Consider the following 27,827-nt stretch of genomic DNA (forward strand, 5'->3'; position numbering starts at 1 on the left):
TAGACTACTTTATAAACGTATGACATTTTTTTCATCTTTGAAGTGTTCTGACATAGACTGTCATTTGATCCTCAAAGCAACCTTAGGGAGCAGGCAGTAAAGGTATCAACCTTATCTGACAGATGAAGTGGATAACCAGACGGGTTAAATAACCTACATAAAGTTATACTGTTAATGACATAAATGGGACTAATAAAACCTAGGTCACTTGACCCTTATTCTACTCTTTTCCCACCAACTGATTTGACTCTACCTTCAAAGCAAAGGTAATACTATATTTTGTTTTGTGTGTGCCCAGAGTTGCAAACCTCAATAAATTATCAGGAAATAAGAGTAACAAGAGAGTTGCTCCCCAGAACTCTCACGCTAAAGCTTGCATAAAGACATCCTGTTTCACCTACCTGTAAGAAAATGACTCTAGTGTTATTAATGCCAAGCCTTAAGAACAGCATGAATTACTGGAAACACTGAAACTGGAGTTAATACTACTATGAATTCCAATCCTTCCTCCGACACCTACTAGTTGAGGGACCGCAGGCAAGTCACTTACTCACTCTATGCATCAGATTCCTCACCTGAAAATGAGGGAGCTGGACTTCAGGATTTCTAAGCTTCCTTCCAGCTCCAAACCTATGATCCTTTAAGCTAATCTTTATTCTCAGAGAAATGCAAAGAACCTGTACCTCACAAGTTGATTAGTTTACTCCAGACTCTAATGAGTCACTGAATCACTAAAGTTCAATTACTTATTTCCCACACCTTACAGTACTTCTGTGACTAATTATTTGGCTTGAGCCCAATCTGTTCCATTCCAGCTGGGGAAAGTACTGCTGGCCTAGTTCTTGGACTAAATGACTTTACTTCAGTCAAATTAAAAGACAGGCTAAAAGCTGGGTTTTAAAAAGATCCCTGAAGATACATCCCACAAAAGCAGTAGTTTGGGTTTTACTTTCAAATTGAGTAGCTTAAAACCTCATTCCCACAAATTAAGAACTAAGATTTGAGTTCTTATATTGAGCTGAAGAAATTATCGTTCTTCATGGTCTAATAATAAGATAATACTGATACAAAATTACATTAAAGAAATGCAAAAAAAAAATACTGGGCAATATTGCAGGAGAAGTCATTCCTGACAGAGGAAGAAAGGAAGGTTTCATGGAAGAGAGCAATAATTTAGACTTTAAAGCAGGCCTGCAGAAGGGAATTAGGCCTCTTGATCACTTCTTAAAGGGCTAGTGAGTCATATTAGTTCTGTCTAAGAACAGTCTTGGGGCCTGAGGATGACCGAAGCCATAGTTATATCCTCTACATTTTTGGAAGGCCACTTGAAATTCCTTGAAGGGGTGCATGGGCTGAATGGTGTGCAAGCCTACTTTTTAAAGGATGGATAGGAACCAAATGAGTGAATTGGGAAGGAGGACATACCAGGTATAGGGATTAACCAGAGTAAAGAACTGGAGGTGGAGAAAGTACAGGGTGAAAGTAGTTCGGTTTGGCTGAAGGAGAGTTTTTGGTGGGGAGAAATAAGTTGGAAAGGTAAGATTAATGTCAGATCATAGATGGCACTGAATGTTGGATAAAGTTTACTCAGCAAGCAATCAGAAGCCATAAAAAATTTTTGGTCATGTCATGACCATACCTGTGCATAAAGAAGATTCATTTAGTAAGACTATCAAGAACGGCCTTAGAGGTCAGGATAACAAGAGAATGAAAGGAAGACTTGTTAGGAATCTGTAATAGCAGACGTGGGCAGTAACAGGAGCTTGTATTAGGGTGCGAGCAGTGAGAAGGGAGGAGGATTTGAGAGATACTGAGTTAGTAGAACTGAAAAAAACTTAGTAACAAGTTGAACATAAGGGAGGAGAAAAATAAAAAACAAGAAAAGGTTTCAAACTGGTCTTACTGTTGTTTCTCATTTGCTACATTCCATCTCCCATTTCTGTATCTTTGCACAGGCTGTACCCCATGCCTGGAGTGCATACCTTCCTTACTTTCCACCTCTGAGGATCCTTTGCTCCCTTTTGAAGCTCAGCTCAAAGGCCACCTCCTATATGAGTCCTTTCTTTCGTTTTCTTTTTTAATTTATTTTTAGTTTTCAACATTCACTGCCATAAGATTTTGAGTTCCAAATTTTCTCCCCATCTCCCCCGCCGCAAGACAGCATGCAATTTGATACAGGCTCTACATATACATTCATATTGAATCTATTTTCACATTAGTCATGTTATAAAGAAGAATTAGAACCAATGGGAGAAACCATAAGAAACAAACAAAAAAAAAAAGAAAAAAGACAGCAAATATGTTTTGATCTGCATTCAGACTCCATCGTTCTTTTTCTAGATGTGGACAGCATTTTCCATTGCGAGTCCTTTAGAGTTGTCTTGGGATCCCTGCATTGCTAAGAAGAGATGAATCTATCAAAGTTATTCACTGCACATTGTGGCTGTTAGTGTGTACGATGTTCTCCTGGTTCTGTTCATGTCACTCAGCATCAGTTCATATAAATCTTTCCAGGTTTTTCTGAAGTCTGCCTGCTCATCATTTCTTACAGCCAATAGTATTCTATTACATTCATATGCCACAACTTGTTTGGCCATTCCCCAACTAACGGGCATCCCCTCAATTTCCAATTCTTTGCCACCACAAAAAGAGCTGCTATAAATATTTTTGTACATGTGGGTCCTTTTCCCATTTGTATGTATCTCTCTGGGATACAGACCTAGAAGTGCTATTGTTGGGTCAACGGGTATGCACAATTTTATAGCCCTCTATGCATAGTTCTAAATTCCTCTCCAGAATGGTTGGGTCAGTTTACAACTCCACCAACAATGTATTTGTGTTCCAATTTTCCCACATCTTTTCCAGCATTTATCATTTTCCTGTATTGTCATGTTAGCCAATATGATAGGTGTGAGGTGGTACCTCAGAGTCGTTTTGATTCACATTTCTCTAAACAATAGAGATTTACAGCATTTTTTCATATGACTAGATAGCTTTAACTTCTTCATCTGAAAACTGCCTGTTCATATCCTTTGACCATTTGTCAATTGGGAATTGAATTCTTATAAATTTGATTCAGTTCTCTATATATTTTAGAAATGAGACCTTTATCAGAGACACTGGTTGTAAAAATTCTTTCCCAGTTTTCTGCTTCCTTCCTATGCATCCTTTCTTGATGACTGTAGCTACTAGTGTCCCCTGAAATTCTTTTATATTTATGTTTTCTACAAGTATTGTTTCCCCTGTTAGAGTGTAAGGTCCAAAAGTACATCTAGCACCTACTACAGTACCTGGCACACAGTAGGTGCTTAATACTTACTGAGTAATCTGGAATGCTGGATATGAATGGAATTTCCACAGACACAAATAATAAAGTGAGAGGGATGAACATATTTAGAGGGAAAGACAACCTAAGTATAAGAGGTACCAATGTAGTATTCAGATAGAGATGTTCTACAGGCAGTTGGAGATGTAGGTCTGGAATGCAGAAGAGAGGTCAGAGTTGGAGATATATATTTGAGAGTTGATACATAAAGCTATGAGTAAATGAAATTAGTGGGGAGAGAATGTAGAGAGAAGAGGGACAAGAAAAGAACTTTGGAGAAATATCCACTCTATGAAGTTGAGAACAGGGTGAAGAATCACTGAAAGAAAAAGAACAATTAAAGAGAAAAGCAAGTAGGAGAACCAGGAGCACATGGTTTGTTTCTGAAGTTAAGGAAGAAGAACAGATCCAGAAACGGGGAGCAGTTAATGGTATCAAATGTGCAGAGGTAATAAAGAATTAAAAAAAGGCTGGAGGATTTGGCATTTGAGAAGTCCTGGGTAATCTCTGAGAGCTTTTTCAGCAAAGTGGTGGAGGCAAAAGCAAAACTACAAATCAAATACGGAAAGAATGAGCAGTGAGATTGGGAAGATACCTGATACAGCAATTTTTCTAATTTTGGCAGAAAAAAAGGAAAGAGAGGTGAGGGTAACTGGATAGAGGAATAAAATTTTAGGGAGGTTTGGCGAGACCTGAGCATAGTTATAGGCAGACAGAAAGGAATCAGTAGAGAGGGGAAAACGGAAGATACGTAAGAGTAAGGATTATTATTCAAACCAGGTCCTGAAGGTTTCTGACAAGCATGAGATCAAGGTCACAGGTGGCAAGTGGGATTAACTTTACTGAGGAAGAAAGACACCTCTTTGTGACTGGAGAAACAGAAGAAGAGTCAGTGATGATGTTAAGAGATTCTGAAAATTAAAAGGATTTTAACAGGGCTTCCTTCAGATGGATTCAATGTTTTCAGTACATCTTTAAGAGAAAAGATGACAAAGGTTAATTTTGGATATGCTGAGTTTGACTTACCAGGGGAACACTCAGAACTACATATCCTCTATAACTAATCTGGTAATGTCACTGATAAAAAAAATCAGTGCTTCCCCTCTCTCTACCAAGTAAAGTTCAGAACTGCTCCACAAGGCCTTCCACAAACTGGCTTGATGAGAGGGAGTTGAAGCACGTGCTGTTGGGAACGAAACAGGGAGGTAATAAGAGGAGAGTTGAAGGAATATTGGGGACAGTGAGGGCCCACCTGAGGTTAAGTAACATAAATCTGTAATAGGTGAAACCAGTTGGCTCTTATGGTAGTGGTGCGAATACCTCACGAGGGAAATTTAACAGGCTTAGAAATGGTGGAAGGCTGGGTGTGTGTTTGTGAGAGGAAAAAAGATTACAGGTGTATAAGTATTCAAACATTAAGATAGCAGATCACCTGGTTAATGCTGGGTACTGACTAATGCATAGGGAATTAAATAGAAGGGGTCAAGGGATGACAGACTATTCAGCATAAATGAGGAAGGATAGGAAGCTATCATCAGAATTCAGGATCTTAGGAGCTTTATAGTTCCATGAGGTAGTAAGGGCAAAGGTATAAAGAATAATGGTATTACACGGCTGAAATAAGATAGAGGTCACTAGATTTGAGGAATTATGTGGCTAAGACTCCTCCTGGCCCTGATGTCACAGGCAGTAGAGCTAGGTAGCTCAGTGGATAGAGTCTGGAGTCAGGAGGACCCGAGTTCAAATCCAGACACAGACACTGAATAGCTCTGTGATTCTGGGAAATTCAATTAACCCTGTTTGCCTCAGTATCCTCATCTGTGTAAAAAGAGCTGGAGAAGGAAATGGCAAGCCACTCTAGTATCTCTGCCAAGAAAACCCCAAAAGGGCGAAATAACTAAACAGCAAAGAAGTAGAGGCCTCTGACGGTGAAAGTTGCAAAAGGATATGTTATTTTTAGGGGGAAAGATAAGCTTCAGCTAATATAAGGAAGTGGAAAGAATGGTAGGTATAAGTTTAAGAACGTAGGATCCCACAGCTGCGGTCCACAAGAGCAAACTGGAAAGGGCTAGGAGATGAGCAAAACCAGGCTGGACTCGGCCTAGAAGGGATTTTTAAGTTTGAAGCATCAGCATTATCCTCAACTCTTCACTCTTCCTCACCTTTGATAGCCAATCAATTGCCAATTGTTGATTCTACCACTACATCTTTTCCATTCGTACTGAGCCATAAAACCTTGTTCAGGCTCTCAGCACTTCTCATCTGGAATACTACAATAATTTCCCAATAGATTTTCTTGCCTTTTGGTCTCTTCCCTCCACTCCGAGCCATTGTACACACCAAGCTACAAAACTGATATTCCTAAAGCACATAGATGACTACGTCACTTCTCTGCTCAAGAAGCTCTAATAGTCTCCAACTGTTTCTAGGACAAAATATAAACTCCACCATTTGCCATTTTAAACCCTTCACCATCTGGTTTCTGCCTATACTTCCAAGTGTATCGAACATTTCTCTCCTTCATGAACTCTTTATTCTAGACAAACTGGCTTACTTGCTTTTCTCTGTACAAAACATTCCATATCACCTACCTCCTTGCCTTCACATAAATTTGTCCCCATGCCTCAAACACATTTCCTCCTTGCCTCTGTCTTTTAGAATCCCTAGCTTTCACGAGTCAGTTCAAGTGTCTTTCCTGACTGTCAAATTGCTAGTTCTGGCCCTCCTACTTAGAAACAACACTGTATTTTTTTTTACTTATCTGTTTATATGTTGTTTCATGACAACAGAAAGTAAACTCCTGAAGGGCAGGGATTGCTTGTTTTTTACTGCTGTATCTCCACAGCTTAGCACACAATAGATGCTTACTAAATGCTTAATGAGGGGCAGCTAGGTGGTGAAGTGGATAGGGGAGTCAGGAGGATCTGAGTTCAAATCTGGAATCAGACACATAATGCTCACTAGCTGTGTGATCCTGGGCAAGTTACTTAACCCCAACTGCCTCACCCAAAAAACAAAACAAAATGGCAAACTTTAGAAAGTATTCTAAATGCTTAATGAGTGAATTAAGGTATGCAGTATACAACTAATGTGGATGACTGTGGTTAAGAGATCAGTACACTGGAAGGCTGACTGGAGTGGCATGTTGGAAGGATGGGAAAACAGTCAAAACTTTTTAATAAGTCTACTACATAAACACATTATAGCTTGCTAATTTTTGAATTAGTCATTACCTTTCTCAACTCTACTTTTTTGTAAAAGAATATGACTGGTTTCAGAGACCTTAGACACATACAAACCTTCTCATCCTTTGGGGGGCGACCTCGCTTTCTGGGACTCTGTTCCTGGGCCCTTTTTAGAGGTGATTTGGAGCCTCTTTCCGCAGAGGCTGAAGATACTCTCTTCTTTCCTTCTCCCATATTCTTCCTTACTTTCCCTTCAGATAGGCCAGCTTTGCGTTTCTCATCTCCTGAGTTCTGCTTACTTCTTTCTTCACTGGAATTACGCCGATTTTTCTCTTCAGCAGAATTATGGGATGACTGAAGGATTACAGAGTAAAAACGGAGGGTAGATTTGTATTAGTTTCAAAGAGGCTGAGAGCCTACTGATTCACTGAAGAAACTTTGCAAAAAAGCCACAAAATATTTAAGAAAGGACACAGATTTTTTGGGATTGCTTGGCAAAATGGATTTCACATATAGGAGACAGCCCAGCAGGGGTAGGTTTTATCAGGATTCTACAAGCTGAATGACAGATTTAAGATTCAGTAACATTATCACATACATAATAGCCAGTACTGCGTTAAGAGTAAATCAAAAAGCATCTTACCTGGTCTTTGCTTTTGGCTTTTTTGAGAAACTCTTCCACAGCGTCCACAGCCTGCTGAAATCTTTTACCCTTATTAATCTTGATCATTTCCTCTTTATGGGGATGATATGGCTTTAGCTGTTCAACCTTGATCCAAGCACTAGCAGAAAAACATTGAAAAATTGTAATCTACAGTATGACTAAAGCAGGGACTTGAATGTAAATGTGACTTTTAACATCACGACAAACTTTTTAACAAACAAAACAATTTTCCCAACCCTAGACTGAACCCAAATATTGACTGTTTTACTGAACTCAGAAGCCATTCAAAAAACCCACCACAATATAAACATCCAATGAATCAATTTAGAAACATGACAGGCAAATTAATTTTTAAAACATTTTCTCAATTACATGTAAATTTTTTTTAACATTTAAAAATATTTTGAGGTCCAAATTATCTCTCCTTTTCTCCCTTGAGAAAGCAAGCAACTTGATATAGATTATACATGTGAAGTCAAGCAAAACCTATTTTCATATGGGCCATGTTGCAAAAGAAAACACAGACCAAAAAAAAAGCCCCTAAAAGAAGAAAAATAAAGTACAAAAGTATGCTTTGATCTGTACTCCTTAAGTTCTTTCTCTGGAGGTGGATAGCATTTTTCATTGTAAGTCCTTCAGAACTGTTTTGGATCATGGTATTTGCTGAGAACAGCTAAGTCATTCACAGTTGATTATTGTACAATATTGTTGTTACTGTGTACAAGGTTCTCCTGGTTCTCTGCTCACTTCATTTTGCATCAGTTCATCTAAGTCTTACCAGGTTTTTCTGACATCATCTTGCTCATCATTTCTTATAGCACAATAGGACTCCATCACAATCATATGCCACAACTTGTTCAGCCATTCCCAATTGACAGGCTTCTCCTTAATTTCCAATTCTTTGCCACCACAAAAAGAGCTACTATAAACATCTTTTTGTGTGTATATGTATGTATGCATGTAAAATTTTCCTTTTTTCTTTAATCTCTTTGGAATACAGACATAGTAGTGTTATTGCTGGCTCAAAGGGTACATACACTTTTATAGCCCTTTAGGTATAGTTTCAAACAATGTTGTTGAACAGAGATGGATGATATATGGTAACACTACCCCCCCCCCCACATCCATATATACATATCCTAACCATTACTGAAATGTGTTAGAGGATTGTGGGAGAATAAGCACAGTAATACACTGTCAGTTGAATTGCGAAATGATCTAACTAATTTGAAAATCAATTTGGAATTGTGTAAAAAAAAGTTACTAAACTTTTACTGACAGCCATTGCAGTAATAGGTATGGTACCTCAAGCAGGTCAGACAGCAAGGAAGATCCCACATACACAAAAATATTTGTAGCAGCAGTTTTTCTGTGGTAATAAAAAACTGGAAACAAAATGTGTTCCCACTGAATTAGTGACTGAACTGTATAAGAATTTAATGAAGACTATTACATTTTATGAAATCATCAATGAGGAAATCAGAAAAACAGAGGAAGACATACATGAACTGATGCAGATAAAGTAAATAGGACTAGGAGAAAAATATACAAATCCACAATAATGTAAATGAAAACAACACTAAAAGGGAGATGAATTCAGATTAAATGATGACCAATCTTGATGAAAGAAAATAGATGACTGTTTCATGACTGAAACAGAATGTGGCATACACTATTTGAAGGAGACAATTTTGTCTGTCAGTCTTGCTGTTGTACGGGAAAGATTCAAGGGAGAAAGGAGTGGTGAAATAAACTGGGTAATGACATTTTTCAAAAACCCTAAAGGGATCAATAAAACCATACCCCACGACCAACCTAACAACAAGAAATAAGAAAAAACCGAAACTACACATTTCTTTTTTGTTGGCATCCTTGGCATTAGAGGTTTATTTTTCATGTTTATCCAAGTCCACCCAGTTATACACCAATGCATAATCATAGATGCTCTTATATTCTGACTATCAAGCACTAATATTACCCATGTAACATGGCCATATAATGTTTTAAAATTTGGGAATATAGAGCCAGAACAGGTATCTTTCAATAATGAGTGTCATTTAAGAACTCTACAATTGAACTGGATTCAGAAAAGTTAATAAGCCTAAAGAAAAGCAATATCTTCTACAACGAACACACCCACCCACCCCTGATTCTATGTTTGAAAGTGATTTAAGGCATTTAGTAAATAAAGAAATTCTAAGGCATTTAGAATATCTGATATAAAGTTTGGAATGCGTAACAATGTGAAAGTAACAAAATGAGGTTTTCAAAGAGGAAAATTCTTATAATTTTAGGATAGAGCAGATTGGAATATTCCACGTTTAACCTCTACTTTGAAAAATAGCTAGTGGTTGATTTTGGAATATTTCCAATCAGTATTCAGACCCTTGGCCTAAACCACTATTTAGTACAGTGAATCGGTTTTGACTAGCCACTTATACTTTTTTTAAAAATTCCAAATCCTATACCCTTTTTCAATATCAATTTCACTATAAATATTTAAAAGTTTCGTAGTACAGCCTACAATGGGTTAAGGATAAAGAAACTGGGTTACTAAACCACCTCAAGGTTTTCTCTTTACAGAAATGCTGGCTGACAATAAACAATAGTAGTAAAAATGATGCCCATTTATATACAAAGAGGATACCAATGCTCTACCTATGATGGCTTATAGTTCTGAGCTACTTTTCCATTAATGCTGGTACATTTTCACTGGTCTACTCATCTACTCCTGTCCTGCTCCGTTTTAGGACTAAGAGCTGGATGAGGTTAGTAGGATAATCTATGGAAAGGAACACAGAAAATCTAAATGACACAAATGGCCTAGTATTCCAATCAACTATCATGTACATATCATATTGCCTTAATTCAATTCCTGCATATTTATTAAGCATCTACTTTGTACCGTGCACCACAGAAGGCACTGGGAGTTTATCAAGACAAAAATAAAAGTCTTCTCTCTTGAGAAGCTTACATACCAGTGGGCAGTTGGGTGAGGAAGAAGTGGGATATGGACAGAACTAAGTAAATTATAAAATATATACAAGATACAAAGTAATTTGGGGATAGGAGCACTAATCACTCAGGAGATCAGCAAAAGCCACTTGAAGGTCATGGCACCTGTGTGGAGACTTGAAGAGAGATAAGGATGCTAAGAATTCTAGGGGAGAGTTTGGAAGAGTATTCTAGACATGTTGAACAAGGAATATTGTGTTCCAGAAAACAGCAAGTAAGACGGTTTAGCTAGGAGACAGAGTGTACAAGGGGGAGTAATGTGAACAGTTTGGAAAGATGGGGTGCAACCAGATTGTGAAAGGCTTTAAATGGCAAGAGGAGTTTGTATTTTATTCTACAGGCAACAGGGAGCCATTGAAGCTTCTTCAGCAAAGTATGCTTTTGGAATATAGCTTTGGCTGCTGTGTAAGATGGATTGGAGAGGGAAGAGTTTTGGAGGCAAGAATATCAATTGGGAGGCTACTGTGATGGTCTAGGTGAGAGGTGATGAAGGCCTGAACTAGGGTGGTGGCTATGTGAATGAAGAGAAAGGGAAGAATGTAGGAAATGTTGTAGGTTAAGACTTGGCAAGTTACTGGACATGGAGGGTGAGAAGGAGAAAGAGGAGAGAAGGAAGGAGAGAGGGGGAGGGGGAGAGAGAGAGAGAATAGAATTACTCTAAGGTTGTGAAGAAGAGTAATTGGAAGGATAAAATGGGGAAGTTAGCAAGAAGGGTACCATTTGGGAGAGTCTAATAATTCCTTATTAGATTATAAACTCCTTGAGAGCAGGTATGGTGTCTTCTTCCATTTCTGCCTCTTCTCCCATGCTTATAATAGTACTCTACATAGAGGAGATACTTTATAAATGTTTAATGAATTGTTAAGTGAGTCAAGTGAACTAAACAGCCATTAATGGATACCACCTACTACAGATCATAATACTGAGCAGTTTGAAGATTCCTGGGGAATGACTGAACAAATTATGGCATATGAATGTAATGGAATATGTTCCATAAGAAAGGACAAAAGGGATGGTTTCTGCCAAACCTGGTAAGGCTTGTATAAACTGATACAAAGCAACTTACTCACTATAAAGAACATTGTAAAAAAAAAAAACAAACCATACTAAAAAGACGTAAGAATACTGAACAATGCAATGACCACTGGAGATGAAACACGCTACTCATTCCCTGGGAGGTCATGAATAAGACATATATTTTCAAACACAGGCAATTTAGGGTTTTGTTTTACTATTCTCTGCATATTTCATATAAGACTTCTTTTTTTAATCTTTCAATTGGAGGGAGGAAGAGAGAAAGGTAATAGTGACAAGTTGCCAAAATTAATTTTTAAAAAAGAGGAGGAAAAAGTATCATTGAAGCACTTAAAAATGCACAGAAGAGAACAGAATGAAGGTCAGTAGGAAACACAAACCAGGATAGCTTTGAAAATAACATGTCTGAATTTGCTGTATATTTGGAGTTCACAAACCGTGTATGGTGCAGATTTGGAACTGCATGCGCAATCCTCTTTTTCTGTTTTGTATATGGAAATGCTGCTCTTCTCTCAGTTCAAGAGACAAAAATTTTTCTCTATTTCACAGGACAAAAGGACGAAATATGTTACTAACAGGAAAAAAAGGAATCAAATTTTTGATCCATGTTTTCTGGCAAGTATAACACTATACAGATATTCCGCCTCTCTTTATATGTATAATTTGTTTTTGAGGGCAAGACCATTGTAAAATAAATGCAGAAACAGATATGCTCCCCAAAATAAATTAAAATGGCAAACTGAACTGTGCCTATTTTAAAGATCACACAATTCTAAAAGGTATAGGGTCAAACAACAACAAACCAACAGCACTATAGTGTAATTATGGGTCTTTTTCCTCAAATTGTGTCTGGTCAGAAAATGAGTAAATAATGTTCTAAAGTCTCGCAGATGCTCCCTTTCTAAGTTCAACATAATCTCCTTCCCATCAATATTTAGCCTGAATCTTTTTACACCAAATCCAGAACATAATTACATTAGGAATTTTCAAATTTCGTCAGTGAAAAGACTGCAAAAACTTCCTTTCCCATCTACTCTTTTTTGACTCTGGAGGGGAGGGAGAATAACAACCAAAATGCTTCTCATGAGGATTACTAGGAAGACTGCTGCTACAACTGAAAGGACACCGGTGAAACACGTCAAGTGAATAACAAATTTGTCAGAAATAAACTTATGGAAGTGACCCTGGGTTTCTGAAAGACTATGCCAGATGAGTACAAGCTCTGATGTGTCCTAAATAGGCTGAAAATGGTGAATACAGGCCCATGCACGACTTGCAAGTGCATTGTCTGAGGATGGAACCGAGGTAACACATTTCTTGGCAACTTGAAGATTGTTACACTAAGCGGTTGGGATCCCTGTTGGTGCTGACACCAATGAAATCACAGATCTTTGAAGTATAAGACATAGTGTATATATACACACACACACACAAATATAAGACTGGGCTACACAGAAATAAAGGCATCAAAGGAAATGAAGGATTTTTTTTCCAGCCCATTTGAAATAAGAACTATTATACATGTTAAAAAAAAACAAAAACCCAAACCCTGCAAACAGGACAGGTGTGGTAGATTTTACTTTAATCTAAAATATTTTTCAAGGCTACAACTTACCAAATGCTTGAACAAGTGTTCAAGCTTGCACAAGTTCTGGTGCTGCCTACACCAAACTGACCCAGAGGTTTTTTTCCCCCATGTCATTTTTGGACACATTACACAACACCAGCTATTGTGCCTAACTCATCTATCAGGGGAATTATTTCCCATAGCGCTAAAGTATTAATAGGGTTGGTTAAGATAGAGAATTATTATTTTAAGTTTTCCTAGGGTAGATTTTGTCAGACTCTGTGGGGCCATTAGCATCAAACTTGATACCTCCTGCCACCAAAAACCTTATGAAAGTGGCCTTCATCTTCAAGTTTCTGTTGTCATGATTAATGCCAGGAATGGTAGGTCAATCAAAAAGGGAAGGAAGCAAAAAGGAAAAAAATGAATAATTGACAATGTAGAAAAAATAAAATTGTGCTTTGAGAAAAGCCAATTTATGAAAGTTGAATACACCAAGAGGTAAGGCTCTCCCTCATTATTGTGACTTCAGGCAAATGGTAGACTCTTCCATGCCTCTCCTCTACCTCCTCTCACCCTCCCTCAAATATTCTACAAAACCCAAAAATATTTTAATAAAGGTAAAATCTGGTTAAAATGAACATGAAGGTCAGAAAGGAAAAAAAATGGGATGATCTCTCTTAAACAAGTAACTTGTACTTCGTGGGTTGGGGGATAATATCATCAAGCAACCAAAGGCTACAGTATCACTTCTACTTCTTGGTGCTGCTGACTCTACATACATAAACCTTAGGTGTTGCTTTTTTTTTTTTTAACCTAGCTGAATGAACTACCTGCTGTCCCCTGCTTTCACAGATTCCCCCAACACACTGGGCCACTTTAATTTTTCCTGTCTTAGGGTCAGCTCTGATTAGAGAAAGACAACTGGGGCTTCAGCAAAATCTTACTAGATGATCTGAACTTTGAAAAAGAGAAACTGGCCCATTATTTCTTGATATTACTTTTTTGAGAATAACTTTTATGAAATGGCTATCAATTTGAAAAATAAAGAGATTTCTTAGAAGTATTCAAATTACTACCAATGAGGTTGTGGCAATTCCTCTACTTGTGAAAGAGAGAGTGTGTGCAGTTAGCTTTACAGCCCCACTGAAGAAGTGTTCTTTAAGAAAAAAGTACTACTGATTGTGGTTCTTATTTCATTGAGAATTTCTTCTGACTTTCATCAAAGAACATATTGGATTTGTTTTAGTTTGAAGAAAAGATGAGCTACAGTGGGTAACATGATCTCTATATTCAAATATCTAAAGATAAGTCATGTGGAAGAGAGATTACTTAGTCTGTTTTGTTATAGAGGGCAGGACTAGGAGCAGTAAGTAAATTACAGAGATTTAAACTCAATATAAGAAAAAAAATTTTGATAGAGCTGTCTATAAAGAAAATATGATTTAGTGGGTTCCTCATGATGGAAGGTCCTGGATCAAGGCTCAATGACCACTTCTGGAGGACACTTTTGTTCAGTTATGAGTTGTAGTGCATTAGAAATTGAAAACTAAAGAGAGGATGATTGAAGGGGATCTCCAGGAGAAGATGGGATCAAAGATATAGGCAGACTGGTTGACCTTACAAGGTTTACCTCAAGACCTGAGCAAAGGAGAAGAGAATGGGAGACAGGAGAGGTGCTTTTGAGGGGATTTAAACTTTATGTGACTTGGTTTGTTTCTAGCTACTTTTCCAATTTATTAAAATAGCTTTGAATTCTGTTTTTATCCTAGATAGTGCTGACCACAGCCCCTCCCAATGCCTAATCTTGAAACTTAATGGACACAAACCACATTCCAGTTCCATCACCTAATTTCAGTATGAAAACTTCAAGCTCTATACTCAAGACCAGTCCTGGAGGAACCTCTGCCACTTCCGTCTCTCTTTCCCCAGCTGTTGATCCTGAATAACTTGAGAACAATCCTTTGCACAATTCTTCTCCACCCAAAGGCTGTAGTTTCCTAATTAGATCATGCACGCATTAACAAAAATCTTATTAAAGTCAAGATCTCTATTACATTGATCTACCAAGTCTAGAACTCTTGTCAAAGACTGGAGGGTCTGTAATCTTTATGGGTACTTTTCTTCTCTCTCTCTCTCTCTTAGACAGATGAAGTACAATGACATTTTCAAATCCTCAGGTACCTTGCCTCAGTTCTTAAACACATAAATTATATTTGAAATGGTTTGGGGAAATTTATTTTTTGGATCCTGGGAAAAAGAGAACCAGGGCTTTCATAAATGAAGTCAACAACAAACATTTATTAAATGCCTACTATTTGCCAGGGACTGTGCTAAGTGCTGAGGATACAAAGAAAGGCAAAAGACAGGTCTTACCTTCAAGTATCCCATTGTATATTGGGAGAGACAACATGTAAACTATGTCTAAACAAAATATATACAGGATAAACTGGAGATGAACCCAGAGGGGAATGCAGTTATGGGTTCCTCAATTTTCATAATTATTAATTTTTTTTTGCTTTTTGGTGAGGCAATCGGGGTTAAGTGACTTGCCCAAGGTTACACAGCTAGTAAGTGTCAAGTGTCTGAGGCTGGATTTGAACTCAGGTCCTCCTGACTCCAAGTCCAGAGTTCTATCCACTGTACCACCTAGCTGCCCCTCTCAATTTTCATACTTAAAGAATAGTAATCTTTTTAGTCTGTCCCCATAGAGCCAAACCTTTTAGCTGCTTTTTTCCCTGGATCTTCTCTAGTACTTAGAGGTATGGTGACTAGAACTATAAACAACCTTTCAGGTGTGATGACATCATGGTTTTACATATGGGTAGGACTACGTTTTGGAGTTATTGAGGATATTCAACATTTTCTTGGCTGTTTTTTTTTGCTGAAACAGCACACTGTGCTAAGATCTGCAGGTAATAACCTACAATGACTTTCCCTTCATAAATTACAATCAATAACTCAGTCTTTCATTTTATACATGTAATAAGAATCAAGATGACAACCCAAAGGATAGTAGAAAGTTGGAAGATAAACATAATAGTAGTTTGAAATAAGTTACTGATAACTTGTGTATGAGAAGTAGTAAAAGACACTATTAAGGACCAGAAAATAAGATGTGAATCCTCTATCAGAGGATTTATAGAAAGACATGGACAAAAACTGCAGAAGAAAGCATGGAAAAGTGATGATGTGCATCAAAGGAGGGACTATTCACACCAATGAAATCATGGCTTCACCAGTAGTGCATTACCTTGTAGTTGCCCACAATAAAATTCATCTGCAACTTTTTTTTGACCATTCACAAAGATGTCTGAGGTCTTCCTGCAGATTTTCTTCATTCTCCAGAAGAATTTAGTATCATAAGAAACTTCTCCTTCCAGAAAAGGATGTTAAATAAAATTAATCCTAATACAAAGAACCTTCTCTTTATAATGCATCCAAGACAGCACAATCTAAGCCAATTTCTTAGTTGTGACAAAACAATTCTTCCCTGTAATTCTCTTGGAACTTGAGTTTTAAGGCAGCTTTTGGTAAAGAACTTGTCGAAGACTTTCAAAAACAAAAGTATTTTACATATTTAGAGATCCTCCCTAATCCGCATACTTATTCACCCTTCAAATAATTCTAGGGAATTCATAAGGCACGCAAAATCCAAGTTGCTTTTTTCTCAGATATTTTACAGTTCTGCTTTTTACAAACTGCCAATTTTCCCAAATTAAGCCTTTACTCCAAGCTGTCAGTCACATTGTTCTCTTCAGTCACACTGTTCCATCCTGACTACGTCTTTGCTTTTCTGTGTATACATATTGTAACCATCTTTCAGGGACCAAGTGAAATCCCACTTTCTCTAGAAGGTTTTCTCTGACTCCTCATTGATTTTTTCCTCTCAACTGCTACAGTATTCACTATTTTTTTTAAAAAATAAGTTTTTGGGGCAGCTAGGTGCCACAGTGATAGAGCACTGGCTCTGGATTCAGGAGAACCTGAGTTCAAATCCAGCCTGACACTTACAAGCTGTGTGACCCTGGGCAAGTCACTTAACCCCAATTGCCTCACCAACCCCCACCCCCAAAATCAAAAAGATAAAAAAAAGTTTTTATTGGTATCATAGTTATCCCAAGTATACCTAATCTCAGAAAGCCATTTCACATAACAAGCAGTATTTTTAGAGAGGAAAAAAAAACAATACTACTGATCAATACAATGAAAAAGTCCAAAACATAATCACTAACACCTGTGGACTTCCCACCTTGACAAAGGGGTGGGCTGGGGGTGTCCTCTCATATCTCAGGATTTTGGCTGTAGAAGATATCATCCACAAAGTCTGGGAAAGAAGACTGTCAAGACCAGAAGACAGAAAGAGTCTGACAGGAGATTGCTCCAGTATGTGAATAGTCATTCATTTTATTCAGGGGACCATCTCCAGTCATCCTGATCTGTATCTCGCCACTAGATCCAGATGCCTCTGGAGGAGAAAGTGAGACTGGTGACTTTGCACAGCCCTCCCTCACTTAAGTCCAATTCACTTCCCAGTCATGGCATCACCTTCCTGATGTCATGGTCTCTCCGAGAACGAAGGACAAACAACAACATCTGAGTCCTCCTTTATCTTTATAATGGTTATATTTACTTTTGACTTTTTGTTGTTGTTCTTTCCAATTACATTGTTGTAATTATTGTGTATATTATTTTCTGGGCTTTGCTTACTTCACTCGGCATCAGTTCGCATAGATTGTTCCATACGCCTGTTTTCATCACATGCAGCATTTCTTACAGCACAGTGATATTTCATTACGTTCATGTACCACAACTTGTTTAGTTATTCCCTAAGCATCTACTCTGTTTCTAATTCTTAGCTATCACAAAAAGTGCTAATATAAATATCTAGGGGTATGTAGGTATTTTCTTTTTAATGATGTGTTTCCTTAGGGGTATAAGCCCAGTGATGGAGTCTCTGGTTTAAAGAGCACAGACATTTTAGTCACTTTATTTACATTAACTCCAAACCGCTTTCCAAAAAAAAGTTGTACCATTCCACAGTTCCACCAATAATGTATTAGTGTGCCTCTCAATTCACAACCCCTCCAATACTGACTAGTACCATTTTTTGTCATTTTTTCAATTTGCAGGGTATAAGATGAAATAAACCTCAGGGTTGCCTTGACGTGCATTTCTCATATTATTAGTGATTTGGAGCCTTTCTTTTGCATTTCCAGAACTTAGCATCATTCTTGGCACATAGTAAGTGCATGACAAATGGTAGCTTACTGACTGGACTAGATGATTCTATGGTTCCTCTAGATGAGATCTATTATCATTACAGATATATGATTAAAACAAAGGTCTCATAATCAAATGAGATAATGTGGATAAAGTGCTTTGCTAACCTTAAAGAGCCATTTAAAAATGAGCCATTATTATGTATTGAAAATGTAGTAGGGGAAGCTAGGTGGCGCAGTGGATAGAGCACCAGCCCTGAAGTCAGGAGGACCTGAGTTCAAATCTGACCTCAGACCAAACACTTAACACTTACTAGCTCTGTGACCCTGGGCAAGTCACTTAACCCCAATTGCCTAAAAAAAAAAAAAAAAGAAAATGTAGTAAAAGGATTATCTCCTAAACCCCTATCATGCTGGCTGGTCTAGGTTTTTTTTTTTTGACAGGTACTAAATAGTACCTAAGACACAACTGGTCCAAGGGACTCAGGCTCGAACCACTGACCTAGCTTTCTGGTGGCCTAAGCACAAAAACCTATACAGGAAGAGTCAGGATCTCCTCTCTGAGGTTTCTGATCAGTCTGACCTGCGTGGCCAACAAAGAGGGAGGGAAATTGTGCCCAAATGAATTAATGCTGCATTCTTGCTGAATGGCTTTTCAATGCTATGGTTATACACTTACTTTTGTTAATCTGCTAGATATTTGACAAATGCCTCATTTTGTTCTAATCCTAAACTTGAACCCCTAGACAGGCCTGAGTTAGGCATGACCTATATAACACTGGATCTCCTGAACGTATGAGAAGGGAATAGGTGGGCTTTCACAAATGATCATTTACAGCAGTTCACTTTTATAATCATATAAGTGAGTAATGAATACAAGTCTTACTTATTGTTTTTTGACTAAATAAACAAGCACTTGGTAGAACAAATTGTGGATTTACGCTCTCTTCTTTTTAACATGTTTTCCACGGCTATCTTAAAATAATGTAAGATTTCTTGAAAGATAATAGCCAAGATAACTGTTTAGTGACCCTCTGATGGAAAATATCAGTAAGGCTTTTTTCAAAATAAGGAGATTATGAGTGCTAAAGGTGTCTCTCAACATCATGGAGAATGTCCAACAGAATCCAAACGAAAGGATTCCCTCGTGAGGTCCTCCAGATGCTCCTGTTTGCAGATCAGAGAATCACAGATATACAGCTGGAAAGGGCCATCTAGTCCAAACCACCTTTTATAGATGAGGAAAGTGAGGCCCAGAAAGGTAAGGTGTCTTCCTGATTCTAAATCCAGTGCTCTTATAACAGTGCCGCTTAGAAGACATTGTGCTGTGTGCATCATAAATAGATCTATAACCTTTCATAAGAATTCAGTTTAACTATCCAGAGAAAAAAACAAATGGATGAAGAAAGTCTATTGCCTGGAAAATCACAGACTTGGATGATATACACTTGGATGATGGAGTTGCCAGACACTGTAAATGCACAATGTGTTGGGCCTGGAATCTGACTAGAAGGGGTTAGGTTGTATTTGGGAAAATACACGGTGCTTTTTAACTACCTCAAATTTCTTTTTGAAACAAAGGCCTGTCTTTTTGCATGGATATTCTTTATGTGGTTCTATATCTGGGCCATGGAATAACAGACTCCTTAAAATGAACATTGCAGGTCATCTAAAGGGAAATAGAAAGATGACAGGTATGCAAAGGCCACACAGCATATTACAACCAAGAAATGAGAAGGAGAAGAAGTACTGATGTTATTCTCAAAAGAAATGTATGACTGGAAAAAGGTGGTGGGCTAGTCATGTATAAAGTAGAAAGAAAGCCATAATCAGTAGAGGTCCTAGGTACCCACACAATGTAAAGAGGAAGTCCCTTCACTCCTGCAGATAATTTAAGGGAGGACACAGAGAAAATCTACACAGGATGAGGTGTGGGATGAGCTACAATTGCACTCCTGGAGGAGAATATATACATAGATAAGATCATCAAACAAATTCAACAAAGTATCAAAATATATTTGAGCAGTTACTTAAACAACAATAAACTCTTTTAGGACTTTTAAGTTTTGGCCACAACATACCTATAATGTTAGCAGTGCTAAATATTTTAAATATTATTCCCACTTTACAGACTCAGATTAAGTGGCTTATCTATAACCACATGACCAGAAAGTTTTTAAGGTGGGATGTGAAGCTGTATTTCCTGACTCTAAGGTCAATGTACTCTTTCTACTACGTGATCTTGCTTCAGCTGTACTGCATACGGTAGGCATTTAATGAATTCTCTTTTCTAAGCGGTGGGTCTGACTTTTTCTTATGTCATTAAGAAATCTTGCTTTGACTTCACATATATAATGGTTATTGTATTTCTTCCCTTCTCAATGGGTGGGGGAGGGGTGGAAAAAGAGAAATTTGAAAATGAAAATTTTTAAAGGAAAAAGAAATCTTGCTAGTTAATCTTTTACAATATCAACATAAGCCTGTTTCATGTCAGTTTGTAAGATAAATCATCCCTAACTTCTGGAGGTAATGTAGCATGCATATATGTACTTCTAAGGTACATACATTTTATAAAAATTCACATGTAAATCTTTAAAACTATTTTGACAATACTTAAGTCTCTACTACCTCAATAAACAGTGTTTATTAAGTGTCATAATACACACCAACTACGTTTGACATAGCATATAGTTTTCTAGGACTTATGTACCCAGGGCTAGGTCTTTCATAAAATAGTTGTGGCCAGTTTTATAACCCAAAGTTCTATTTCTTTTAAGACAACAAAAATAAAACTGCTTCAAAGACATCAAAAAATCTGTTTGAGGTACGTAATACAACTCTATGATAAAGCTGCTGAGAAAGCTGAATAAATGACTGAAAAAGCAGGTGGTGGATACCACTGTTCTATCTGGTTTGAAATAGGACCTTGGACAGGGCAACAAATTTCAAATTAATGACTTTGGTTTACTGATGTCTAAACAAGATTAGTCAATTATTTGGTAAAGATTAGAATTTAAGATTAGTCACCTGTTTTCACAAAACAAAGAACATGTCTAGGCAACTAGTACAGTGGAAACAGTTTTGGACTTATAGTCAAAGGACCTGGGTTCAAATCCCAATTCTACTATCTGATGTTATGCAAGTCACTAACCTCTACATAGACTTGCTTCTCATTTGTAAAATGATAGGGTTGATCTAGATGGCCCCTAGGAACCCTTAAAAATCTAAGTTTATATTGTGCTATAAGAAATGATGAGCAGTGGACTTCAGAAAAACCTGGAAAGACCCATATGAATTGATGCTGAGTGAAGTGAGCAAAACCAACAGAACGTTGTACACAGTAACAGCCATGTTGTTCAATGACTAACTTTGATAAGACTTAGTCATTCTCAGCAATGCAAGGATCTAAAGACATCTCCAAAAGTTTCATGATGGAAAATGCTATCCACATCCAGAGAAAGAACTATGGAGTTTGAATGCAGATCGAAGCATACTATTTGCTTTTTTTTTTTCTGTTTTGTTTTCTCTTTCTGGTAGTTCCTCCTATTGGTTCTAATTCTTATACCACTAATGTGACAGTATGTTTAATAGGAAATGTATATGTATGGCCTATATCAGATTGAGCACTGTCTTAGGGAGGGAGGTGGAGAAAAATTTAAAACTCAAAAGCTTATAGAAGTGATTGTTGACAACTCAAAATAAATTAATAAAAAAAAATCTTAGTTTACATAATTCTATGAACTACTTTACAGAGAAACCATGCCTTCAATGATATGCACACTAGGGCATTAGCAACAATATATCAAAAGCCACTAAAGGAGAACACAATTACAGCTTCTTCAGGGTAGTTTTTCACATCCTTAGCTTCTCAAATATAATCAACCTTCTCTGAGTGAACATCTGCAGCCATGCACTGTCTCAGGTTATTTACAATTTGTACCAGACCAGTATCAAGAACAGTGTCTTTCTTCTAGAGAAGAGTCATACTATTTTTATGGGCTACAAATAACTGATGTTAGGAACTAACTGACAGATAATAAATTCTCCACTAATTGGTACTGGGGGCTATTCATTTTTTAATCTGCTAGCATTAAATACAATGTGCTGGACATTAAGAGCCAAATCAATTCTTATTTGATCAGATTGAATCCAGCGATCTTTTCTTCAGAGCATGCCTGCTTAGCTGCAGGTTGTACACTATGATTAAGAGTAACTTTCTAAAGTCCACAAAGTGGAACTCACTTGTGAGGGCTCCCTTGATGATCTCACCCACTTCATGGCTATAATTATCATGTCTATGCAGGTAACCCCTAATTTTATACAGCTAGCCCTAAACTTTCTTGAGTTCCAGTTTCGTATTTCCAATTAGCTGCTACATACTCCAACCTCATTATGTCCAAAATGGAAGTCAACCTTTCTCACCCAAATCTGCTCCTCCTTCCAATTTCCCTATTTTTATTAATGGCACCATCTTTTCCCTAGCCATGCAGGCTTGAAATCTCAGAGCCATCCTCCCTCTTATCCCTGATGTTTCATTAGTTTCCAAGTCCTGTTAATTCAGTTCCACACTATCTTTCACAAGTATTTTGAGCTCTCTTATCAAACTGCTACTATCCCAGTTCAGGTCATCATCATCTTTCATCTTAGCTATTGTAATTTTCTCTTCACAACTATAATTTTCTCTTAATTCTCTTCTACCTCAAATTAGTCCTTCCTCTAGCTGCCAAATTAATCTTCTAAATGCAGATATGATGACCACATATAACTGCCTCCTCAAAAAGTTGTGGATCTAGAATTGCCTACAGTATAAAATTCATCTCTTCCTCCAAAGAAGGCTCAGCTTAGGTACCACCTCCTCCACAAAGCACCTCTCACTGTCTCAGATTAAAGAGATTTATCCCTTGCCCTTACCACATTCTATCTTGTATCAATTACAGTAGCCTTGTCACCATCCCTCATATTAGGTTGTCCTCAGGACCAAGGACTGTGTTTTTCTTTACCTTTGTATCCCCAGTCTTATAACAGAGTGGGGGTTTCATTAAATGAACTGAGGTTTACTCACTGATCTTCTGTTCCAAAAAACTTCACAAAGAAGCACTTCTTTCCACGAGGTTTCTTCAAATCTTTGGGTGGATTTACAATCTAAAGGACAAAAGGGAAAAAAAGGTTCAGTTATGACAACTGAGATAATATTTATTAGGCATATATGTGAGACACTATGCTAAACACTGGAAAAACAAAGAAGAAATAAAGCAATATCTGCCCTCAAGAAGCTTACAAAGCCTACCAACATAAAATTTTCCTGTATTTCTAGCTTTCTGGAGAAAAACACATGAAAAATATTAGGAGAATTTTTACTAAAATATCCTTTGCCCCAGGCATGCCCTTCTACATATACTATTATTTTTCTATTGTGATAACTGAAAACTTCCAAATATCCAAGAACTTATAGACAGATAACTATCATATGGCAGAGATGTTCAACTACTTCAAAAGTGATACCAACTACTTGAGTAAGATTTCTGGATTACTACAGCTCATCAGAATAATGCCAGCAATATTTGACAGTTTGGCATTTCAATAAGGGCCATGTACATGTTGTTGGAAAAATGGTCAGAATCCTCCAAAAAAGCTGATCAAAGTACAGAGAGAGAAACAAGTGATAAATAATTAAGAGTTGTGGATTCATAAGAACTCTAGATTAAAAAAAAAACCTGACAAAATATTTCATTAACCTGTGTCAAAGAAAATTAAAGAAAGAGGACTGAACAATATACACAGACAGACCCTTCAGCACTGCAAAAGATGCTAAATCTTAAGGAGTTAATTGGTGCTATAATCAATAGGATCATAGAACTGGAAATGATCCAGATTACAGTGTTCAACTTCCTCAGACAAGGAAATTGAGGCCCAGAGAGAAGTGACCTGTTTAAGGTTATATATGGAATAAGCAGTAGAATCAGCATTTAAATACAGATTCTCTTGACTGCAAATTCACTTGGTCTACAATATATTCCTGCCCCTGTCATTTTGCTAGAAACAAAGAATTTTAGACAGAAAAGATTTTGATTTTTGACTTAACAAATCTTAGTTTCCCTCTCTCATGATTTAAGTCTTTTCAAACACTTAAAAATACAGAGATCTAAAATAAAGTCAGAATTTTGTTTCCTGGGTAATTTTACCTCTCCCCCCAAGTTATTTTTTTTAATAGAAAAGACTATAGATTCCCTATTTTCTGAATCAAGAAGAGATTCTGATAGGCACAGCTTCATCCACACCAAAGTCAAAAGAATTGTTAATTACTTGGACTTTCAGTAATAAAGTTTAGTTTTTCCTAAAACTTTTTGAAATGTTCCTCTAGCATAAAGACACTTACCTTTCCTGGCCAAGGAGGATACCTGCCCAGCTTCCCCCTAAACAAAAAGCAAAGAGTCAGCTACTTATACTCGAAAAGCCTGCCCATCCACTTCAACCCACCTTGCCTATAATTTAGCTCCCAAATCTATGTCCACACCTTCTAAGTCCAAGAACAAAGCTTACAATCCTCTCTACACGAGACTTCCCTCTTCTCTTTCAAAGTGCAGTTGTACTGTTTCAAACGAAGCCTTCTTAGTATCAAGAAAGGAATCATACAAGCCAGTAGCAGCAACAGTAAATCCTTTTTTCTCTGGCAGTCCAGGGGCCACGAGGGGAGGATAAGAACATACAGCGATCCCCGCCAGGCTCAGAGCGCACAAGAGAAGTCCCTCCCCCCACTATTTCTTCATAGAACTGAGCCAACGGTCCGGTTTCAACACCACAGTCAGTTGGTCCCCGCAGAGTCGCCGCCGCTGCGGTTCGGTCCGGTTACTTTGTTGCGCAGCTAGATAAAGACCTGTCCCACCAAACGAGCCGCAGGGCTTGGACACCTGGATCTCCCTGCCAGAGAGTCCCGACTCGACCCCTGGGACACGGTGACCCGAACAACGTACGGTCTGAGCTCACCCCATGGCACCAGCTGGCTCCGGCAGCGCCCCACTGGCCGCACTCTTCCCCTTCCAAACCGGGCGCCCGGAGAGCCTTCGCAGCGGGGCCTCGGAACGAAGCGGCAACCCATTGAGACCACCCTCTGCCTCCGGCAACTCCCCCTCCCCCCAAGGCCGGGCTGCCCCTTCCGTCCGGTGCCTCTCCCCACCCCAGCGCCCCCTCCCTAGGTGCCGCCTCCGACCCTCATCTCTCTCCCTCCCTCGTTGCCAGCACCTAAAGGGAAGCCAGAAAACTCAGAGCCTCCGGGGCTGGGCTCGGGGTCTGTAGCTTGGGGCAGAGACCCAATGTTCCCTGCTTCCCCCATCTTCCCGAAAGGGCCCTGCCGCTACTCACCATACCAAGTCTCCGAGCCGCAGACTCACAGTCGCCATCTTACCGACTTAACCACCCACAGCGCACGGGCTGCCGGGACTTCAGGCCGCCTCGGTGCCGCCCATTGGCGTGGCTCTTTCCACGTGACAGGGGCCGGCTGTCATTCCCACGCTGCTCCGTGACGCCACCGCGTCTCCAAAAGGCATTGGGTAGTTTGGAGGCACGTGACCTCAACGCCGGGCCTCCGCGCGCCGAGCCCCTAGACTTCCCGTTACCCCTCCCCCCTTTTTCCACTGCCCCCCACCCCCCCCTCCTCCGGCGCGTGATAAGCGAGCGCCCCCCGAACCGTGACGGCTGTAGCTGAGAGGACGGGATCGTAACGGGGGCGGCTACGACTGTGGGGACGCACGGAGCCGAACAGCTGACAGATCCGGCCGCGCGCCTTGCCCCGCCCCCCCGGCAGCGCCGGTAACCCTCCCCCGCCCAGGGCCCCGGGACAGCAGTTTTCCCCCCTTCCGTCCGTTACGGCCGTTGGTCTCGTTGCGCCCCATCCCGCACCCCATCCCCCGCCCCCACCCCCGCGGCTCCTGGGGCCGTCCCCTCTCTGTCCGGACAGAGCCCGAGCCTGAATCCTTGCTCTTTCCCCAGCCCATCACTGGGCCGGTCCGCGGCTTTCGCCATAGGAGTCCCTGGACGGAGCCTTGGACTCGTGCCCTCTGTGCGGCCTGGAGTCTGGTCCTTAGTCTGCACCTGCGCCTTCGGCTGTCCCCGGCCTGGGGTGGGTTGGGGACTGTGTTCTGCGCTCCTTACGTCAATGTAGCAGCTCCTGTGCCCGGGGCGGGGGAGGCTGCTGGGGTCACTGCTCCCCCTAGGGCTCGGGATGAGGCGACCCGTCTTGTAACTAGCGCTCGGAGATGCTGCCTACCCCCTGGCCTAGGAGCCCCGCGTGGGCTGTGTCCGGCTGTGCAGAGCGCCCCTCGGCACCTCGCTTAGTTTGGAGCACCATGCTTCCTGGGGCGACCAGTGCCTCTCGAGCCACCTTAGCCACGCTGCAAAAGCCCGCAACAGCAACTTTGCAACGATAACTGGAAGTCTTCCTGTTTTCTCTTTAGTTGTTTCAGGTGTCTTGAGGGCATTTCTTCTGAAAGGGCTTTCTTAGGACTCGCCAACTCTGGGAATGGGCATTGAGGCTAGATGGGCAGCACGTTTGTAGGCATGCTGCAAGACCCAACGGACAGACAAAGTTGTGGCATATGGGTCTCACCCCATCATGAGGAAAGCCGGCTGGAGATCAGGTCCATTTCAAGGTGCTATATCTCAGAACGGCACTTGTGACAAAGGTGTGTTTCATTTTTGTTTGATATTATTTTGTAAGTGGTATGTTCTGTAACCTCAAACTGACTTTAGAAATAAAATCTGTTACAAAGGGGAGGAGTTAAAATGTAGTTAAATATAATCCAGAATTGTAACTAAAACAACTCCTATGGACTATCCAAATTCTATTTTGTACTGGAATTTTGTTGTATTATTCCTGGAAATGAGTAAATGGGTGATGTTTTGGGGATTTAGTGACCTTGTTATGCAGATTTTCTTGTAATGTTTGATGTAATGAGGTGTTATCTGTATGTGCAATAACCTAGATCATCTTTGGAGATTAGTTTTTCTGAAGTGATTTAATTCAAATATATGTAATTTAATTTTTCATAAGAAAATTTTTTGTAAGAATTATAAATTTTTTTTTGAGATTGTAGGCTGTTTTTAAGGTTGTTATCTAGGTTTGACCTGATTTTCTCTTTTACATTGACAGAAGCCATTGCAGTAGCCACTGCCAAGACTTGAGTGTAGCCATGACTGAGCCCCACAGGGTCCAGTTTACCTCTCTCCCAGGCCCTCTGAATCCTACATTTCTGAAGAAACCCCGAAAAGAGGAGATTGGGGGAGCAGAGCAGCACCAGGACTCTGAACCCACTGCAGCAGCTGTTCGAATCACACTTACCCTCTTCGAACCAGATCACAAGCGCTGTCCGGAGTTCTTCTACCCAGAGCTAGTGAAGAATACAAGGGGTAAAGTGAAAAGTCTTCAAGTTGGAGACAAGGTACACTTACTTCATACTAGCATGTCATTCTATTGAACTTTCCAAAGAGTCAAAAGGGTACAAATATAGTATTCACAAAATTCTGCCAGGCAAAAAATAAAATTAAAGTGGTTCTAGCTTTGTACAAGATCATATTATCAAGTTAAAAATAAGAACTAGGCTTGTTGCCATATTTGTTGAATTAGGACTAAAGCTACAAACTTTAGTCTCTCAAGGACACTAGAATACTTCTCTGCCAAGTTGTTCTAGGAAAAATGTGAGAGATGACTTGGGCTAATTTAAGTTGTCTGGTTAAAGATAAGTGAAAAAGAAGAGATAGGGACAGAAGAAATCTTCTATGTTGAGCCTGTAAAAGTTGAAGTAATATGGTATAGTGGAAA

At 39.2% G+C, this 27,827-nt stretch overlaps 2 protein-coding genes across 18 annotated transcripts in view; one reads left to right on the forward strand and one right to left on the reverse strand.

Annotated features, from left to right (window-relative positions):
• GLYR1 (glyoxylate reductase 1 homolog) overlaps positions 1 to 25,512 on the reverse strand; it is a 41,873-nt gene extending 16,361 nt beyond the window's left edge. For 2 of the 12 annotated variants that reach the window (XR_013485971.1, XM_078152729.1), the window contains exons 1-6: positions 25,373 to 25,481; positions 24,998 to 25,086; positions 24,390 to 24,426; positions 23,076 to 23,155; positions 7,154 to 7,292; positions 6,625 to 6,864 (exon numbers count right to left, since the gene is read on the reverse strand). Coding sequence is in view for 11 of the 12 variants with exons in the window: in XM_078152729.1 (XP_078008855.1) it covers positions 6,625 to 6,864; positions 7,154 to 7,292; positions 23,076 to 23,155; positions 24,390 to 24,426; positions 24,998 to 25,086; positions 25,373 to 25,375 (588 nt within the window). In the remaining variant the exon portion in view is untranslated. The other 10 variants (XM_020978605.2, XM_020978604.2, XM_078152731.1 and 7 more) reach the window with 9 other exon arrangements.
• Positions 25,513 to 25,556: 44 nt separating this feature from the next.
• UBN1 (ubinuclein 1) overlaps positions 25,557 to 27,827 on the forward strand; it is a 39,452-nt gene continuing 37,181 nt past the window's right edge. For 2 of the 6 annotated variants that reach the window (XR_002322725.2, XR_002322728.2), the window contains exons 1-3: positions 25,557 to 25,819; positions 26,464 to 26,691; positions 27,159 to 27,447. Coding sequence is in view for 2 of the 6 variants with exons in the window: in XM_020978600.2 (XP_020834259.1) it covers positions 27,199 to 27,447 (249 nt within the window). In the remaining 4 variants the exon portion in view is untranslated. Of the gene's footprint in view, positions 25,820 to 25,854; positions 26,692 to 27,158; positions 27,448 to 27,827 lie in introns of those variants that run through there. The other 4 variants (XM_020978600.2, XM_020978601.2, XR_002322727.2 and 1 more) reach the window with 3 other exon arrangements.

This window comes from Phascolarctos cinereus, unplaced genomic scaffold (genome assembly GCF_003287225.1).
Source record: "Phascolarctos cinereus isolate Bilbo 61053 unplaced genomic scaffold, phaCin_HiC Scaffold_4;HRSCAF=312, whole genome shotgun sequence".
NCBI classification, from domain to species: Eukaryota; Metazoa; Chordata; class Mammalia; order Diprotodontia; family Phascolarctidae; genus Phascolarctos; species Phascolarctos cinereus.